The following is a 17794-nucleotide window of genomic DNA, read 5'->3' on the forward strand; positions in this document are numbered from 1 at the left end:
CTTGGACACATGCATTTGTCGAAACTTACCAAAATGTACACTTGAAATACTTTTATTATAGGTACATTATGCCCCAATTACATCTTTGATTTTTAAAAATAAGATACCCCTGTATATACACTTATTTTAAATGTCCATAACGATACACTCAAAATTATAAAACAGCAGTATTTCATGGATGACATTCGAAATATTTAACAATTGGGAATTCTAAGTACCAACAAGTTAGAACAAATGGTGGGCGTGAACAGTTGGTAATACCCAACCTACGTGAAAGAAAAAGGGGTTGGCCCAGGAAAACAATAATTATCAATAGGTGGTAGGATTATTGATGTCTTCTGTCTTCTTTTTGCTTATCTGTACTTTCTAATTGTCTATCCATATTTTCAATCAGGTACTTTAAAATAAAAGGAAAAAATCAATTTTTAATTATAAAAAAGAAAAATGGTGCCCTGTTGATATCACATCTCATACTATTATAAAATTTTAATGGGTCTCAAAACCCTAATGGAACTTTTAAATAATAGATATGAGAAATGGTATACTAAAACAGCATTGAATTAGAAGATAAAAATGGATGATGCCATAAGAATATTTCCCATCTACCATAAACAAAATAGTGAGATGTATTTTCAAACTATTTTAATATTTTAAAATGCCCTCCCTCTGCTACTATTCCTACTAGATCTCCATATAATTGATTATGTTGAAGAGAGAGACAATATCTTTCCCCCCAAATTTCCAGGCTCTGAAATGCCATACTGCTCAAAATTCATTATACAGTGTTTTCCAAAAGGTGTCGTGAGCTCGGTCAAATTTCAAACTCTGGCTGAGCAAACCAGAAAACCAAATGATAATTATCAACCCTGGATAAATTTTTATAGCAAAACTACAGCCCGTGACGAGAAAAGTCGAGGCCATCTCCTCCTAGCACGGCTACCTCCATTCTCTGTGGCTTCCCACCGCAACAAACCTTTGCCCTGAGCAGCCCCTTCGGAGGCAGGCCCAATGGAAGCCTGGCTATGAGAGTAGTCGCTGAGCAGCTCTGATCAGCACATAATGACCAGGAAGTCCCTTCATCATGTCTCTCTCTACCAACAGAGAAACCATACCAGCTCCCCACGGCCCAGTCAAGAGCCAGCGGCTGGTTTAGCAACATGACTCCTTTCCAAAACTTTGAAAACCCCAGAGGAAAATGATGCTACTGTCCAATCTCCTAATGTTGCTCTACAGTGCAGCTCAAATCTGTAATTTTAAAGCACCTCATCCCACTGTGAGCTCACAGTTATCCTTAACAATGTTCAAATCTCACTGTTTTTAGCAGCTCATTTTTGTACTGAGGTCACAGTGGTAACAGCTGCACCTCAATAGTTCCTGCTATAACACCCTGGGCTCTCTGGATATGCAGTAAATGAGAGGCAGCAGCAGTATCTTCCACCTTTTCTAGCCTTAATTTACTTCTGCATCTGCACCTAAGCACACTGGGCCCTCGGAGCTCCCATGTCAGCTCCCAGGTCGCGTGCCATCTTGGCTCCTGGTACCCTGGCCATCAGCAGAGGCTGACCAACCTGCTCCATGACGTGGAGAGAAACAAGGAGATGGCAGCTCAAGGCCACTAGTGTCTTTCCCTCTGGAAGCTCTGACTTCTGAAGGTGAAGGATCTGTCCCCAGATCACAATTACAAAAAACAAGTGCAAAAGTTTTCATGACCGATGTGGCATTTTTACAAGATATTCAACTATAAATTACATGACCAAATCCTTCTTCCTCCAGATGTGTTAGTGTCATTGTCATCCACCTTCTAAGCACTAGCACCACCTCTGGAGTTGATATGATACAGCATCGTGTAATAATTTTTCTTCTCTAATTTTAAAACATTCGCTATCTCTTACATAATAATAACAATGGTGGGCTAGGTATTGAACAGCTACTATGTGCCTGACATTGTTCCAAGCTCACATGCATTAACTCATTTAATTCTCAGAAGAATTCATCATCATGAAAAGTCAGGATTTGAACCTAGCGTCTGTCTCTAGAATCTTTGCCATTCTGATAGACCAAGAATCAAAGACCCCATTTCCCTAGAGAATAACCCTCATATAAAGTTTCCCACAGACTTAGAAGGAAAGGCTATACTTCAAAATGCCCCTGAACAGACAGGGAACTCCCCGGGGTTGTACATGTATCACAACTGCCTTACCATCCCTGCACAAGTCTTTTGTCTAAGCAGAGAATATGGTGGGCTCTGAGGTCGGGGGTAACACCAGGGATTTCAAAACATGGAAATGGCCCCACTGTAATTCTTTGGGTTTAAAGTGCTTTCAGCAAATTCTCTAGGGAACATAGCCATTCTCCACAGCTGATGGCCACACCTCACCACAGAGTGGTTGGCTACATGGAGGGTGACATCATCTGTAGTTCTCCCTCTGGGACCATTTGGGAGAAACAGCAGACGGATTTCCCCAAGCCCTTAACCACTTATACTTCCAACAGTCGGCCCTTCTGAGCAGTCCCTGCTCAATGAACAGCATGAGGGGTATAAACACCCCAGCTCCCTCACCCTTGATGGGGACAACTCTGAGATGTGACTACATTGTCTCCAAAGTCCCCTGCAAGTCTCCCAGCCTGGGACTTGACTTGATATTGCACCCTAGCTTGGTTCTCCTTCCCTTCCCTGTCCCACTTCCCCATTCCTACTAGGATTTCTGAGATCACTTCACAGTAAACCACTTTCATGGGTCTGCTTCCAGTGGTGAACTGAGAAGGATGGCAGAACATGCAGAAGATCCCTCTAAAACCCCAACTCTGTATAATCTGAACAAGCATCCTGGGTCATTAGTCCTCTGCTCCTCTCAATGGAAAACTTGGTCCTGTAAAACAAATGGAATGATCCACTTGTATTGTCCCTGCTCGTCCCTGAGCTACTTAGTCCTCAGTAACTTTAAAATATTGCAAAAGCCAAGTTTTTGTGAGAGAGATGGCCAGAGCATCCTCACATGGCATTACTGAATAAGCACTCTTAACAAAAGAATGTTGAGTGATGTCCACATAATTGTGGCTTCAACAAAAAGAAAATACAGTGGCTTCAATGGCTCAAAATGCTGACCACAGCTCAGGAAACCAGATCCCCGTTCTAACTCCATTCTCCAAGAGCGAGGACTAGAAAGGAGAACCCTTCATAGAATGCCAGCCCAAATTCCTGATTTTACAGTCTTGGTTCCTCTGAATCAAATCCTGATGTTAAATATTTCTCACAGTAGTTCTAAACATTAATTACTTTACCAAAGCAAACATTTAAATATCTATAAAATTTCTTTTTTGTATTTTATGATGAAATATTTATTAGTATGTCTCTTTGGAATAGATTTTCCTACCCCCATCCTGAAAAGAAATTCCACCTAGAAGTCATTCTGAAAACAATTTTATTCTAAAATCATTCTGAAAACAATTATTTTCAGAACAATAATTCAAATAGATCTAATAATTGTTAGTAGAAATAATTAAAATATTCTTACTTATAAGAATGCACTACATTTCAAGTATATTTTTAAACATAAAAGCTCTTCAAGTGCACCAATGTCTCTAATAGAAAAGTTAAGATCCACGCTTTTGTCCATATGGAGTGTCTAGAGGTGATACATTTCCAGTCAGTCACCGTGGTAGTGACAAAAGACCTGCTTCATGCAGTGGCTCAGCCTAACTGAACAGAGATCATTACAATCTCTCAATATCCATGTGGACCACGTAGTATGTCTTCACTCCTCTATGTACATGACTGTGATAGTTCTGCACTTCTTTCCATCCTGTAATCTTAGCACTGATTTCCATAAATATCTAAGGGCCTTGAAAGAGATTTCTCCAAAATGTTCCCGAGCAAATTTCATGAGCTGTTCAACTGGACCCAGCCAGCAGCTTCGAGTTAAGACTTCATTTGGGATGACTTGTTGAGGGGAAAGCCACCCCCAGTAAAACGAGGGCCAGTCGGTCGGGCCAGTGAGAAGGTGTGGTCCATGGATACTCTGTCTTTGTTTCTGTAAGAGAGGAGATGAAAGGTGACCTCTTAAACATCTTTGTCCTCTTTTAAGTTTGGTGTTCTCTAAGTTCATAGGGTGAGTTAGCCGCTGAAAACTGCTTTATTAAAGCTTCCATTTTTAGACATGGCTATTTAAAATCTAATTAGGCATGTGCTGATAACATGTCGAAATAGAGAAAGACACAATTAAGTGGTCCCTCCTACTGTTGATCTAACTACGGATAGAAGACCTCATTATAATTCAAGCACTATGGACTTAAGGCTTCTGACTTGCAATCATTTTCCTGTTCTATAAAACACTGGTTTGGTTCCAAAGATCAGTCAGAAGATTCGTTCTCTTGGCTCAGTTGTAATAATTAATTCATCATTTATCAACTTTTAAATTCCAAAGTAGCGGTACAAACATGAATATTTACCACACAAACATGCACACAAACATATCTTCATCAAATGTGGACATTTACAAAAGCAAATGTTTTCCTGTAACTTTATACAAGCAGTAGTTAGCATCAAAAAGAGTTTAAGATACAAGAAAAGCTGGGAAAGGTAAGATAGTACATTTGGCAATAAAGGGAGCTCTCCCCTGAAATCTGCAGTATATTAATATCTTAGAGCTCCCTTAAATACACATACATGCACAACATGTCCACACATATTCAGGTTTCCTATAGAGGTGCCTTAAATTTATACAAGTTACTGTTGTATAATTAGAGGTCTTATGGATATCAACTTTGGAATCCCTTTTTTCAAAAAAAAATTAAGCAACTACTAAGACCAAAACCAATTAGATTTGACAACTAGGAATGATTTACCTTAGGGGAATGAATCTACATTTTTGAAAAAAAATCTGACAGGTTCTTCAGACTCTAGACCCTCCTGGGGGTACCAGGGTAGGGGAGTAGGGGCAGGTGGGTGGGGTACAGATCAGGGACCAAAGCAAGATTAAAACAAATATTTGCAAAAGCACCAAAGAAGGCAAAAGAGTACAAATGATTATTTTATTTTATAAAGTGCATATGCGGAGAGAACATCCACAGAGATTATTCTAAATTATTCCATTTAGAAAGAACCTGTAGAGGATTGCTTTATCAATCCAGCTATCTCTTAGCAGAATTGGCTTCATTATTATTTTTAAAAATCCTCCATAAATAGAACAAAAGATTTAGCCATGAGTGGATCCAGTAAAGAGGATTCCTTCGAGCACTTTGGCAACTGACTTCCTCCTGACAGTTGTTACATGCAGGCTGTGCTCCCCACTCCCCCTGCCCTCTCTTGCCTCAAATAACCCAATTTTTCCTCCCTGAAGGAACTTATGCTTAAGGCTTCCGACTTGGCCTATACTGACTAATGGGAATAATGTCTCTTTTGTATCATCCTTTTCATGTATTTATAGACCATTATAATGACTCCCTTCAGCCGTCCTCCTTCCAATCTAAACCATCTCAGCACTTTTGTTTTTGCCTTGGCTTATTTTCTTTCAGCCCCTCTAATATTTTTTGCACTTCTATGAACTTATTTCTCTGTCTATGTCCTGTTTACAGACCCCCAACTAAATGGAACCACCAATGACATGCTAACCAGGTCAGAGCAGCTACAAATGATGAGCATTTAAGGGCAAGAGGAGGACAGGGAAGGCAAAGATGCTAGAGCAGCGCCGTATGATAGCACTTTCCATGGGGATGGAGAAGCTCTGTATCCGGGCGGTGTCCACTAGCCACAGGTGGCTATTAAGCAGTGGAAATGTAATGCAACTAAGGAACTGAATTTTTAATTTGGTTTAATTGTAATTCCTTTAAATTCAAATAGCTACAGGCTGGGGCAGTGCAGTTCCAGTGGGTGGGCAGGTGGGGAGGGCTGGGCTTGCAGAGGGGTACCCTCTTACTGGCTCAGCATGCTCTCTGTGTCCAAAACACTGTGAGAGAGGGGAATCCATGAGGTCAAAGGAGACTAGGCCGAGCCCCAGGGAAGTTAATCAGCTCTAGAAAGATAATTAACTGTTTAGCCAAGCTAGCTGTTTGTGACTGTAAATTATACTGCTGGTCTCCAGAAAGTATTGCACATAAACTAGAACAGTGTTCCTCAACCTTTTCGGCACCAGGGACCGGTTTTTCCACCGGGATGGGGAAGGGTGGAGCAAAGGGGGCAAACAGGAGGTGGAGCTCAGGCGAGCTTCGCTGGTGACCAGGTTAGCCTGTTCCTAATAGGCCGCAGACAGGATACCAGACAGCAGCCTGAGGGTTGGGGACCTCTGATCCAAAAGATGAGAAAGATAACCCATTGGGGAATGAAAAGATGGTAATAGAGGTTCTACTTACATTGTAACTTTAAACACTAAAAATCTCACTTTACTAATAATTAGTCACAAAGTGACACTATTATTGGCATAGCATTTATAAATTGAAATATATTGAATGTAAAAAATATTGTCAAATAAAAATTTCATTTTAAAAATTATATCCATACATATTGGGGAGCTGCAAGTTCAAAAATGTTATACTGGTTAGAGTACTCGTGCAATTAAAAAGTTTGAAGGCCCCTGAGCTAGACCCTTGCCTCGTGTGGAAACCATGTTAACGCTTTATAAGTGTGACTTCTCATGTCCTAAAAGAAAACTACAGTGTTTCTACTCCAACACTCATTCATTCACAGCATTAATATCTGGGTTCTCAAACGCTGGTGTGCACGGAAAGGACCTCTGGGGTGATGAAACTGCACATTTCTGAGGCCCCTCCAGAGACTGCTGAATCCAAATATCTGTAAATGGGGCCTGGGGCCTGCCGTTTAAAAAGTCTCACCAGGGATTCTGAATCGGGTAGTTGTTAGACCCACACACTAAGACAGACTCACCTAAATTAGTATAACTCTTAGCATATTTTATTTTACCAAGGAACCGACACTGAAAGGTGGAGTAGGGGAACATTCTGATTTCTGAAGGGTAAATTTGTACTGGCAAATGAATTTGCATCCAGTTTCTTTAAATAGCTGTTTCCCACTCATGAATCATAGGCAGATGAACTCAAACCCTCATTCACCATGTCCCCGAAATGCCGATGTGAAAGAAACACCAAATTCGACTTGCAACCCAGAACGTGAGCCACACAGTAGAATGAACTAGACAATTTGGGCAACGCCACACGGCCAAACCAAGGGTCAACCTACGAATCTGGGTTTACTCTCTCACCCTCAGGCAACGCAAATAATGATAACAAAATGAAGATGTCTCCTCGCTGACACGTTGGCACTCTGAATGCAAAACGCTAACCGGACAGCCGCATTCTCGTCTCCTACAAGAATGAGAGCTCATGTGCACAGCCCAAGGCAGATCCTGAAGGCTGTTGCTAGACACAGAGATGGTTCGGAGATAGTTTCCCTAAATCACAGGTGAAAATTTTTCATGAACTGCTCATAACTGGAGTGCTTCACCTGTATTACAGAGGCAACAGCTCTACCACGCCCAGACCCAGCCCCCTTGGCAAAACTGCCTGTGGTTTTAAATGTGAATATACTTCAGTCAGCACAAGGCTGACTGTGAAACTCATTTGCAAACATGGTTATAGCATGATAATCTCCAAACTGTCTGAACAGTGTGGAGGGGGGAATATCACACTATGTTTCCTCTGCTCCACATTAGGCACACCGATGAGCAGATGTTAATGGATCCCTGTTAGGGTCCTAAGAAGAGGCCCCAGTATCGGCTGAGATACTGATCTTGCTCTGATACACACCCACTGAGTGACCTATAGAATGTTAGTTGTTCACCCCGTGACTTAGTTTACCCCAGTGAAGTCTGCACCTCTGTGACTGTACACCAAATATTTTCTCATCAGCAGGCAATAGGCACAACAAAATTAGAACATTTATCTAATTCTTACTTCTGAATGTATTCTTTACGCTTCTGAGCAAGGTATTTCTTCTTTAAATTCATCAGTTCATTGCTAAGTTTCCTCAGCTCATACTTATATTCTTCGCTCTGCGTTTCATACATATTCAGTTCTGAAGACAAAACCTAGCATGGTGAGTAAAACGGAAGACATGCAGTTAAACAACACATTTTTCATGAAAATCTTTTTAGCCTCATTACCTGCCATGTACCTCAGTGGAGCTAGAAGTACAAAACCAAGCCCAGTTTAACAGTTAATCTGCGTGCTCCCTCCAGTTCAAGGCTGGGGGCTGAAGACTCATAACCAGGGAAACTCAAATGAAACCTCATTCACCCGCTTAAAAAAGGGAACTGTCAGGCAACATTCAACAGGCTCACACACAAATGGTGTAACGTGTTTCAAGGAATACTACGAGGAAAGACTGGAAAACTCCCAGACGTACAGTATAAAATTGCCTTTAAAACCTTTTTAAAAAACCTTTCAAGGAAACCATCACTAGGGAGTGTGATTCATCTGAGGATTATGGTAAATACACACACACACACACACATAATCCTGCCGTCACCACACTAAGTGTGTGTGTGTGTGTGTGTGTGTGTATATATATAAAATATATAATTCCAGGTATATATATAATTATAAGTATACTTATATAACTGTGTATATATACTTATATAAGTATATATATATGCTTATATATATATGCTTATATATATACTTATATATACATGTAAGTATACGTGTGTGTATATGTGTATATATATGTATATATACATATATAATTCCAGATATATATATGGAACTATCCTGCCACCACCACACTAAGTAGGAATTCAATTTATGTGTTTTCTGCTGACCACCTGTCACCTCTTTATTGTATTCTTCGAGACTATTCACAGGTTCTCACTTTACCCCAGTGCTGGGACACTTCCCTCTAAGACTCAGGGGCTGCCACATGTGCGTGGGAGAGTCTAATTCATGGGAGGCACTGTGACAGGGAGCCTGCTTATCTGCTTCTTCCGTCATGGTGTCCAGTAGATGGTGGTGATCTCAGGCTGGGTGAAAGGAGTAGAAATTTGCTCATCTGAGAGGAAAGTGGAAAACACGCCAGAGGTAGGGGTGCTCCCCATGAAAACCAAGGGGAGGAAAGAAAGGCTGTTGTTCTAAGGAGCATGCAAGAGACTCAGGTTCGTTTTTCCTCTTACTCACTATTTTACAAATTTGTATGAAAGGGGGATTTTTGTCTTCTGAGCACTGATTTGCTCCTGAACCCTTTCCTCTAATTTCTGTGAAAGTGATTCTATGTTATCATGAGCTAACGAATATGATCTTCATGTTGGAATAAAACCAGTCTTAATAGTTAAACTCTAAGGAACTAAGACTTTCTTTCTAAGCAGTGAATGTGGAATTTCCTTAAAAAAAAAAAGTCCAGGCAATGAGGACAAACTGGCCAAGAGGCTCAGTGCAAACCACATCGGATCCTCTTCCACCAATGGTTACGTTTCATTCAGAGCAAAAAATCTGGACTTCCTGAAATAAAGGGCTAAGGTGATGAGAGGCTCCCATGAAACACTGAACGCAATCCAGTGCTAAGTGCGGCTGTCTGACAACAGTGCAGACAGACATGCTCTTCCATTCCATGCCCATCCCTGAGAAAATAAACTTGTATTTTGTTCAAAATACTCAACTGTCTCAACTGTTTAAAAGGATGAAAATAATCCAAAGATTATGCCTCGTGAAAAGGCAAATTGCATTTCAAGATGATCATATGAAATGAATACTTACAGTCATAAGTTGAAAATTAATGTTCCAATTAGACTTCTGTTTCATCTGCCTTTTTAACAAAAAGGATGCAGATTTGCAATGTCCTATTTGTAAAGGATCAGTACTATATTAGTAGCATGGCATCTATTTTATCCCAGGCAGAAAGGCAATAATTATTACCCCGCAGTGTGCAGGTAAGCACCAGAATTCAGCTGGCATGTGCTATAGATATATCCTGTGCCTGTGTATATATAAGATTTCCCTGACAGGCCAAGAATACCGAAGTAGTCACTTAGGAGGTAAAGCGCAAAATACTATGGTAATGTGTCATTTTTTCCCTTTTTAAATATTTTATTGATTATGCTATTACAGTTATCCCAATGTGCCCCTTTTGCCTCCTTCCACCCAGCATCCCCCACTCCCTCCAGCAATCCTTCCCCCCCATGCTTCATGTCCATGGGTCATGCATATTACTGTATTTTTTGGACTATAAGACACACTGGACCATAAGACGCACCTAGGTTTCAGAGGAGGAAAATAGGAAAAAACCCTGCTCCACTGCCACTGCCCCCCCCCTCGCCCCAGTGAGCCAGGTAAGCTACATTCGGACTATAAGACACACCCCCATTTTCCTCCTGAATTTGGGGGGTGCGTCTTATAGTTCGAAAAATGCGGTAAGTTCTTTGGCTACTCTGTTTACTATACTGTTCTTAACATCTCCCTGCCTATTCTGTTACTACTAATTTTATTTCTTAATCCCCGTACCTTCCCCCCATTCTCCCCCTCCCCGTCCCAACCGGTAACTCTCCAAATGATCTCCATATCTATGATTCTGCTTCTGTTCTGCTTGGTTTTTTTTAGTTTGTTTTTTAGATTCAATTGTTGATAGTTGTGAGTTTGTTACCATTTTAATGTTCATAGTTTTGATCTTCTTTTTCTTAAATAAGTCCCTTTAACATTTCATCTAATAATGGCTTGGTGATGACAAACTCCTTTAGCTTTATCTTGTCTGGGAAGCACTTTATCTGCCCTTTGATTCTAAATGTTAGCTTTGCTGGATAAAGTAATCCAGGTTGTAGGTCCTTGATTTTCATCACTTTGAATACTTCTTGCTACTCCCTTCTAGCCTAAAAAGTTTCTTTTGAGAAATCAGCTCAGTCTTATGGGAACTCCTTTGTAGGTAACTCTCTGCTTTTCTCTTGCTGCTTTTAAGAGTCTCTCTTTATCTTTAACCTTTGGTATTTTAATTATGATGTATCTTGGAGAGGTCCTCTTTGCATCCATCTTGTTTGGGATTCTCTGTTCTTCCTACACTTGTATGTCTATTTTCTTCACCAAATTAGGGGAGATTACTTTCATTATTTTTTTCAAATAACTTTTCAATTTCTTTCTCTTCTCCTTCTGGCACCCCTATGATGCAAATGTTGGTGTATTTGAAGTTGTCCCAGAGGCTCCCTACCTTGTCCTCATTTTTTGGATTCCTTTTTCTTCTTGCTGTTCTGATTGAATGTTTTTTTCTTCCTTATGTTCCAAATCATTGATTTGGTTCTTGGCTTCATCCACTCCCTTGTTGATTCCCTGTAAATTTTTCTTTACTTCAATTAGTATAACTTTCACTTCTGATTGGATTATTTTTATGTTGTTGAAGTACCCACTGAGTTCCTAGAGCATCCTAATAGCCAGTGTTTTGAACTCTGCACCTGACAGATTGCTTTACTCCTTTTGCTTAGTTCTTTTCCTGGAGTTTTGCACTGTTCTTTCATTTGAACCATACTTCTTTGTCTCCTCATTTTGGCAGCCTCCCTGTGTTTGTTTCTATGTATTAGGTAGAGCTGCTTTGACTCCCTGTTTTAGTAGCATGGCCTAATGTAGAAAAGCTACTGTTAACCACTTGGGTGGGCCCCTAAGTTGGATGGGGTGAAGCCTTGGGTAATCACCAGGGTGGGGCAATCTGTGTGAACCAGGTTAATGGAGGCTCAGATATGGTGCTGCCACACTATAGCTCTGTGTGTGGCAGGGCTCAGGAAAGGAACAATGGCTACTGCCTGGCCTCTGGAGTTTTGTCTGGGAGGAAGGTGTCCCCCAGCTCTCCTCCTGATGCCAGACACTTCCATTCCTCCCTGTATACCACTGGTGCCCTTCAAGCTGCTGCCCTGAAGCTGGAGCCCAGAGAGAGTGAGTCTATGTAAGTCCATTGTGGGCCCTTTAAGAGGAGATGCCTGAGAATCCCACAGTTTCTTCCACAGACCCACTTCCTACTGGCTTTACAGCCAGAACTTAGGGCAGATGGAGACCTATCCTCCTGGCACTTGGACCCTGGACTGAGTGGGCTGGTGTGAGGCTGGGATCCCTCACTCCCAAGATATCCCTCCCAATTTTTATCCACCACACAAGTGTGTGGGACCAGCCTCTTCCACATCTCCATGTCTCTGCCCTCCTACCCATATGAATGAATGTGACTTCTTTAATTCCTTGATTGTCAGACTTCCATACAGCTCAATTTTCTGATAGTTCTGAGTAATAGTTGTTTTGTGGTTTATTTGTAATTTTTGCTCAGAATACACAGTTTTTTAAGAAAACTTTTAAAAGGCACATGTAATAGTAAAACATTCCATCAGCCCAATTGAGGTTCCTATGTCACTTAGAAAAGAATTTATGCTAAGAGGATTCCTGCATTGTTTTATTCCCCTTTCATGGCAATTTATTTGATAGATGGTCACGAAGCAAGGCCCTGGGTGCTGGAAGTAGCTGGTGCTTCGTGTACATTTACTTCAGAGAGAATGGAAGAGCAGTAACCTGCTTTGGCACAGTGTCTCTTTCAGTGGGCAATGGTGTTAACATGTTTCCTCTGTTCTTCCCAACATCCAGGTCCTCTAAATCGTCTTGAGATTATCTACACAAACCCTACCTCCACTCCATTGCCATCATCATCTCCTCCACTCTTTCCTCATTTGCTCACTTCCCTCTTTCAGGAAATGGAGAATTGGGGTGGGGGGAGGTCTGCTAGTCTAGGAGCAGAGGGGTAGCTCTGAGGTTTGCCCTGCTCCTCCTGGGACTGAAGTGCTAAAAAGGCTGACCTCGGTGGAGTTGGCATTTGGGAAACTGGCTCCTAGAGCTGCGGCAGCAGACTTGCTCTGGTGTGTTCCCCAGAGTTTGGCCAGGAAAGAGCAGAGGCTACTTACTTTAATCTGCTTGGACTTCTCCTGCAGCGTCTGGCGGTAGATCTGTAGCTGCTCTGCAGCCTCTGGCCCAGGCTGCCGGGCCAGGGTGAGCTTTAGTTCCACATACAGTTTCTCCTTTTCCTGGTGGAGAGCATAACCACAGGTGGAGATTAACAAACCCAGCAAGAAAAAGAGTGCCTTTAGCAGTATGGTTCAGGACCATCCTAAGCTACTTCACAGCTCCATGCTGATTACCTTCATGCATAGATTCATTCAATCATGCATCAAACCAACCCTGATCAAAGGGCTAGGATATGCCCAGCATTTGGATACCAGTAATAAGGCAGATAAGGAGAGAAAGTCCATCTCCACCTAAACTTATAATCACAGGACTGAGAGACAAGAGCGGTGATGAAAGATCTCGACAAAGTGTTGTATAAAGGCAAGGAGTGACTAATTCTGGTTGCAGGAATTGGGGGAGATTTCACAAAAATGGCACTTAAATGCTCACTTGAATAATGAGTAGGACTTTCCCCCAGGCAGAGAGAGAGAAGAAGAGCTTTGTAGGCCAAGGTTCAGCAACAGGGTAGGGGAGTGGTGAGTCCAGTTCAGCAGGTGCACAGGGCAGGAGGAGGGAGAGGCAGAGAGAACAGGCTGGGCTCATTGGCTGGAACTAGATAGTGTGTGTCACATAGGATATAGTTTGAGACCACATCCTTTATGCAATTGGGAGCCAAGGGTGAGCCATGCCTGAGTTTGTCCTCAGAGGAATAACTCCAACAGCAAAGCAGAGAACAGAATGAGGAGGCTGCTCAGGGACCTGGCACAAGCCAGGACCTAAAAGCTGGACCTAAAACAGGTAGTTAGGATGGAAGGTAGATAGATGTGAAACCATTTCTGAGGTAGAATCAGCGGGGTTTATTACATGATCAGACAAGTGCAGGGGGGAGGAGCAAGAGCCAAGATGACTCCAAAGTCTCCAACGTGGGCATATGGGACTGGAGGGTGATGGAGACAGGGGGGCTAGGGGAGATACAGTGTTGGGGGAAGGGAACTGTCACTGTGTTCTCCCCTGATAATCAGTGGTTTGGGGATATGTTGAGCTTGGGGCCCTGTAAGATATCTAGAAGAGGAATTGAAAATGTGGTCCCAGAGTTGAGAACTGAGGAGAAAGTTGGAGCTAAGAGTGGGTTCCAGTTAGAGGCATTAGAGTGGATTCATCAGCCAGGAATGGCTTATAGGGTGAGCTAGGACAACCAGATTTAGAGGAGAGCCAGAATATATGGGGTGGGAAAGTAAGTAAGATCCAGAGAAAGAAAATAAAGGACAGTAATTGAATGTCCCCCAAACCAAGAAAAGGCAGACATTTAAAAAGGAAGGAATGATTTGAGAGGTCAGTGACGTCAAAGAGGGGAAAGAAAAGAGATGAGAGGGGGACTGAAATGGCCTCTGGGGTGGGCTGTTGGGACGGCACCACTGACCTTACTCAGAAGGTTACAGTAACATTTTGGGAGCAAATGTCACAGAGGCTGAAGAACAAATCAAAAGTAGACAGTAAAGAAAATGAGTCTTTTAAGAAATGTGACATGGGATGAAAAGAGATCTGGAAATGGTTTGAAGGAATAGGTTAAAAAAAAAAAGGCCAGGCACACTAGGACATGCAACTTTGTAGACTTAAAACAAAGGACTTCCTAGGAACCCAAAGCAAATCTCAATTCAGTAACTTAATTTAACCAATAAACAATACAGAATTCCCATTTGTACCCTAAAGCTTAATTGCTTATAACATACTTTCAGATCTTTGAACTAAAGATAATACATACAAGCAAAGATTTATTTCTAAGGCATTTCAATTCTAGATTCTCTCTCCTCTAAATTGCCCTAATTTGAACAAACACTGATTAAAAAAAAAAACAAACAACTAGTGTCTAGTCTCTACTCATTTGTCTCTGTACATATTATTTTCTTAAGATAATTATGCTAAAGGAACAAAATATAAATAAAGCCCTATCATTAAATGAAACACCCAGTCAAATGGAAATGATTTCTTACCTAGAGTTAAGTATTCTTAACATTGTCATCAAATAATCTATTTTGCCAAAGAACATAAAAGTCTTTTTAAAAATAGGTAAGAGGGAATTCATTAACTAGTCATTGCTACCATTCATCTCAGTTTTTTCTTTTTCTTGGCCAAATTATAGTAGCTGCATTATAAATAACATGTCTCTATTTTCAAAAGAGCATAGGCAACTTAAAAATTACAAGGATGGAATATGCTACTGGAGAAACACACTCATCAACACAATACCCACCATTTAAGAAATAATTCCAGAAATGACAAGGAAATCCAAAAGCCCACACACAAAAAAGGAAAATGACAAGTGGAATTACAAAACGATGACTTTCCTTTGCTGTGCAGCACCCCCATCACACCTTACAATATAATCTTCCCAGTAAATGGACGTAGCGAGCAATGAGAAAGATATCAGAGGTGAGTTTATTTCTATAGCCACTTAATGCCTGCTCTGTTGGATAAATAAAATGTCTGGCAAAGCTTCAAGATTCAATTTGGAAAGGGTAATAAACATGTGGAGAAGCCCATGAAACTGTTTTGTCCATCTCTTTCAGTTCACCTTTCTCTGGACCAGAATACGGGCAGAGTTGAAAGTGAAGAACCCTGCAATGATGAGGAGGAAGCGATCAGGTTTGGACAGAATAATGCTTTAAACCAAAAAGACCATCTTACTCCAAGAACTTTCCAATGTTCCACAGGCCTAATTGTTTTCAATTGCTCCTGGTAGGGAGGGAGGAAAGAGACACGGAAGAAAACACGGAAAAAGCAAATATTGTTACCTCACCTCATAGGTAAGAATACCAAGGTCAAGAGGAATGAATGGTGTGTTCAAAATCCCTTGACAAGTCAAAAACTTCATCATGAGATATTTGAGAATCACTTTTCCCATGCAACACCTCCTCTGGGGCTTGAAAACACATTATAACCCTAAACGAATCTAGATCAAAGTGAGCTACCTAATTCTTTAAGGCTGCATGATATATATCTCCAGAAGGACAGAGCTAGGTTCAAAGCCAGGTTAGAGCGCCTGACCGGGAAGAGCATGACTGAGCTCCCACCTCCCCTGACCTGCACCCGCCGGATGAGTCTTGTCCATGTCCTCTAACGGGACATGCACTCTTCCCATACACAGTGAACAATGGTGCCACTTATCCTGTCGTCTTCTATAACTTCCTGGGCTTTTTAGAGGCTGTTAAGTGAATTGAAGTGGATTTATTCTAAAGGATAACTAAGCAACTGAACAGTAAGGACCCACAAGTGTGGGACAAAGTGAAAACACTGAGTAAATTCACATCAAATCTGCCTGAATATGCAAAGTCAAAAAGTTCAAGAGTTAAGTAACCCAGGACAAGTAATGCATATGTGTTCACGGTGGGTGGGAAGAATACCCAAGGAAACCGAGACAGTGGGGTGTATGGAGAGCAGAGGGAAAGGGGACGGGAGGCTAGTGGCTGAAGTGCACTGCCAGCCTCCAACGTGCGTGAATTTTCCTCTATGCTTACACCGGAAAACCTGATAAAACCGAAGTGAAGGCTGGTCAGCATTAACATTCTAGCTGTGCGTATCATACAGATTTGTACATTGGGAGAACGTGCTAGTAATTTAGATAAATATGGAGTGTTTGATGGATTGAAGGTCTTAAGTACGATTGTTTTCCAATTTATTTCTCTCCTAACCCTCTATAAGGGCCGACCAAGCTCTTCAAACATTGTGCAATGGTGTGTATAATAACCCCATTTAGAGACAAAGCATGCAATTCTATTATAAAGAGAATCTATCTTATGCAACAGAGACTCATTTGCTGTCCGATGTATATTGTCTCCATAAGCCAGCAGTGGCAGCACCAGCTGCCTTGTAATACATATCCTGTCTTTCTTCATTAAGCCGCCTCCATTTCTTTTTAAACCCAGTCAATTAATTTGTCACTGGTTTAGAAGCACCATATGTCAATGAAACATCATAAGAAAATCATAAATAGTTTATTATTTCCCCACCAACAAAAGATTGCATCTTCAGGTTGGCATTTCTTTATTTATTCAGAGTTCGTTCATAACACACCCAATATTATTTTGTAGCATGCCTCACTCTTTAAATTACTTTATGAACAGCTACACCAGAAAATAAGCTAGACTATTAATGCCAAGAGACTAGCTTGCTCTCTGGTTGATCTCTGGTTGAGTATGTCTTGCGCACATGAACCATGCCGTGTCTATCGTTAAAATGATGTTCTCTTCCTAGATATCCCAGTTTCGCAGTCAGACAGATTGTCAGACATGGTTATGGCTTCTTCTGTTACAAGGGTCTCTGCCAAGTTATACTGGATTCATCGTCAATATTGGCTGAGTAGAGTGGTAAGGAATTAATCACAGTATTAGCTTCAAATAATCTGTCATTACATGGTGACAATCTCTAACCCCATATTGGAAACTCACAGAATCTCTCAGACCTCAGGTATTTGTATTTTATCTGACAATAAATTAAAAGTCTACATTCTGAACAGTCTATGCAAATAAAAGTCAGTGCTATTCCGGGTACAAGTCAGAGTAAAGAATTAAATTGCTAACAGAACTCCTTTCCGCACTGAGCTATAATTTTATATCCGTTGTCTGTTTATATGCCCTGTCTCTTGCTTTGCATCTTCACCTGAAAACAGAAGATAGTTCACATTCAATGTGCACCGTAACACCTCTTCTTCCTCAGCTCGCTTACTTGATGCAGTAACGAAGAGGAACTAATTAATTCGGTTTCAATCTGAATCTGTGTTTGGCAAATGCCAGTCCATTGATTCTGCTCACCTTGGATTCATCAGCTTGCGTGGGTGAGCTCTGGGAATAATCAGCTCACCCCATGACCTAGCTAATTCGTGTGCAACAGGCAGCTT

At 41.3% G+C, this 17794-nt stretch overlaps 1 protein-coding gene across 1 annotated transcript in view; it reads right to left on the bottom strand.

Moving 5' to 3' along the window:
• Positions 1-3360: 3360 nt before the first annotated feature.
• CFAP58 (cilia and flagella associated protein 58) overlaps positions 3361-17794 on the bottom strand; it is a 94340-nt gene continuing 79906 nt past the window's right edge. Inside the window, exons 16-18 of the mRNA XM_045191300.2 lie at positions 12861-12980; positions 7906-8039; positions 3361-4031 (exon numbers count right to left, since the gene is read on the bottom strand). Of these exons, the coding sequence (XP_045047235.1) occupies positions 3920-4031; positions 7906-8039; positions 12861-12980 (366 nt within the window). The 3' untranslated portion in view covers positions 3361-3919. The remainder of the gene's footprint in view (positions 4032-7905; positions 8040-12860; positions 12981-17794) is intronic.

This window comes from Desmodus rotundus, chromosome 4 (assembly GCF_022682495.2).
Source record: "Desmodus rotundus isolate HL8 chromosome 4, HLdesRot8A.1, whole genome shotgun sequence".
Lineage (NCBI taxonomy): Eukaryota > Metazoa > Chordata > Mammalia > Chiroptera > Phyllostomidae > Desmodus > Desmodus rotundus.